Source organism: Pygoscelis adeliae, unplaced genomic scaffold (assembly GCF_000699105.1).
Source record: "Pygoscelis adeliae isolate BGI_AS28 unplaced genomic scaffold, ASM69910v1 Scaffold402, whole genome shotgun sequence".
Lineage (NCBI taxonomy): Eukaryota > Metazoa > Chordata > Aves > Sphenisciformes > Spheniscidae > Pygoscelis > Pygoscelis adeliae.
Genome location: NW_008824411.1, coordinates 4,129,930 through 4,131,800, shown reverse-complemented (window position 1 = coordinate 4,131,800; position 1,871 = coordinate 4,129,930). Strand labels below are relative to the sequence as shown.

The 1,871-nt window shown below is 53.4% G+C and overlaps 1 protein-coding gene across 1 annotated transcript in view; it reads left to right on the top strand.

The window, feature by feature from the left end:
* Positions 1-1,580: 1,580 nt before the first annotated feature.
* Positions 1,581-1,871, top strand: part of OLFML2B (olfactomedin-like 2B) — an 18,299-nt gene continuing 18,008 nt past the window's right edge. The window contains exon 1 of the mRNA XM_009320683.1: positions 1,581-1,721. Within this exon, the coding sequence (XP_009318958.1) occupies positions 1,581-1,721 (141 nt within the window). The remainder of the gene's footprint in view (positions 1,722-1,871) is intronic.

Below are 1,871 nucleotides of genomic sequence, written 5' to 3'. Positions count from 1 at the left end.
AGGTGCCTTATCAACATTGTTCTCACCCTAAATCCAAAACACAGCACTGTACCAGCTACTAGGAAAAAAATTAACTCTATCCCAGCCAAGACCAGGACAGCGTTCAAAAAGTTTCTGACACTGATGGGAAACTGCCGGGTCCGAGGGTCTGGCACTGCTTGGTGAATGGGAATAGGAAGCCATGAATTTCAGCATTATATTATTATAAGGTAGAACTTGTATAAAGTGCCACTTTTCTCATACTACAGTAATATGACCTGAGCTTTGTACTCAGTGCCGATGCAGCTCATCTTGGTGCAAGTTCTCCTAAACCCAGCTTTAAGCTGCTCTTGTAAGCTCTTACCAGGTTGAACAGACCTGCCTAGGAAGCCTGGGGCTCATCCCAGCCAGCTAGCCTGTCTGGCACAGCGCAACTCTCCTGGCCTGCTCCAGGTTTTAAAAAACTCTCTTTTAAAGTTTTATTATTATTATTTTTAAGACATACTTTTAAATACATCTCCTATTCTGGCTTGGACAGACCTCCTCTGTCTGCCCAGGTCTTGCTGAAGGAGGGATGCTGAAAGGTCAGACTTGATGCCGTCGTGCCTCCCACAGGTGACACGGGTTGTACAGCCTCAGAAAGACATGGTTTCCAGGGCATGTTCCTGTTCACCCAGCTCTCATTTGACTCACAGGCATAAACGCAAGTGTCACGGCTGAGGTCAGCAGGGAAACCTCTCAAATTGCTGTGCAACTCAGGGTCACGTCATGAGCTTTCCTGCCTAGTCACATTGCTCCATGAGATGGATTTCCTCCTTCAGTGGATGGAGGTAGGAGGGAGCTTCCCTCACCCTGGGCACCTGCAGCAAAGCTGCGTGGTGGAGCTGATGCACGAGGGACTGTCACCGCTTGCTGTGGCCCCTCACCAGGCTGCATGGCCTCCTGCCATCCAACCATGTGCTGTTCCCAGGTGAGTGGCATCTGTTGAGTCCACCTCTCACTTCAAATGCTCAGATATCTCTCTGCCGACCCTTGGCAGCTACAGAAGCATTGCCTTCATGAGACCCTGGCTGCTCTTGGCAGCAGGCACTGAGCTGTAGTTCCCAGGGACATGGTGGCATACCCCACCAGCCTCTTTCTATATGTGACCTCTGGAAAGCACATCTGGACTAGCTTATAGTGCCTTGCAAAATCCAGCATGGGAATGCTAACAAGGAGACCTGCCTCCTGCAACTTTGGTCTCTCCCAACAGGATGTGGTGCTGGCACCTGAGGCCACGGGACTGAAAGCCACCAGACCTGAGGCCACAGGGAGGTGCTACGAAGAGCTAAAGCATGTACCAGGAGTGTGCAAGGAACAACCACAGCCTCTAGCTCACCTTGCTCATGTCCGGGCCAGACAACAAGGAACGTGACGAGTCCCACTGGGGATGCTAGGCATCTCTTAGCTTTTGGCCCTAAGTTGGCTGGGGTGTGTCCTGTGCAGGTGTGTGTCCTTCCCACCCCCGCCGCTGATACAGGACTGGGAGGAGGTGCCTGACCCGCCAGAGGGTCGTGCCGCCATCCAGAGACAGGCTGGAGAAATGGCCTGGCAGGGACCTCATGAAGTTCAACACAGGGAAGTGCAAAGTCCTGCACCGGGGTAGGAACGACCCCGTGCGCCAGTACGCGCTGGGGGCCACCCAGCTGGAAAACAGCTTGGCGGAAAATGCCCCGGAGGTGCTGGTGGACACCAAGTTGAACGTGAGCCAGCAACGTGCCTTTGCAGCAAAGAAGGCTAATGGTGTGCTGGGGTGCATTAGGGAGAGTGCTGCCAGCAGGTGGAGGAAGGTGATCCTTCCCCTCTGCTCAGCACTGGTGAGGCCACACCTGGAGTGCTGTGTCCAGTTCTGG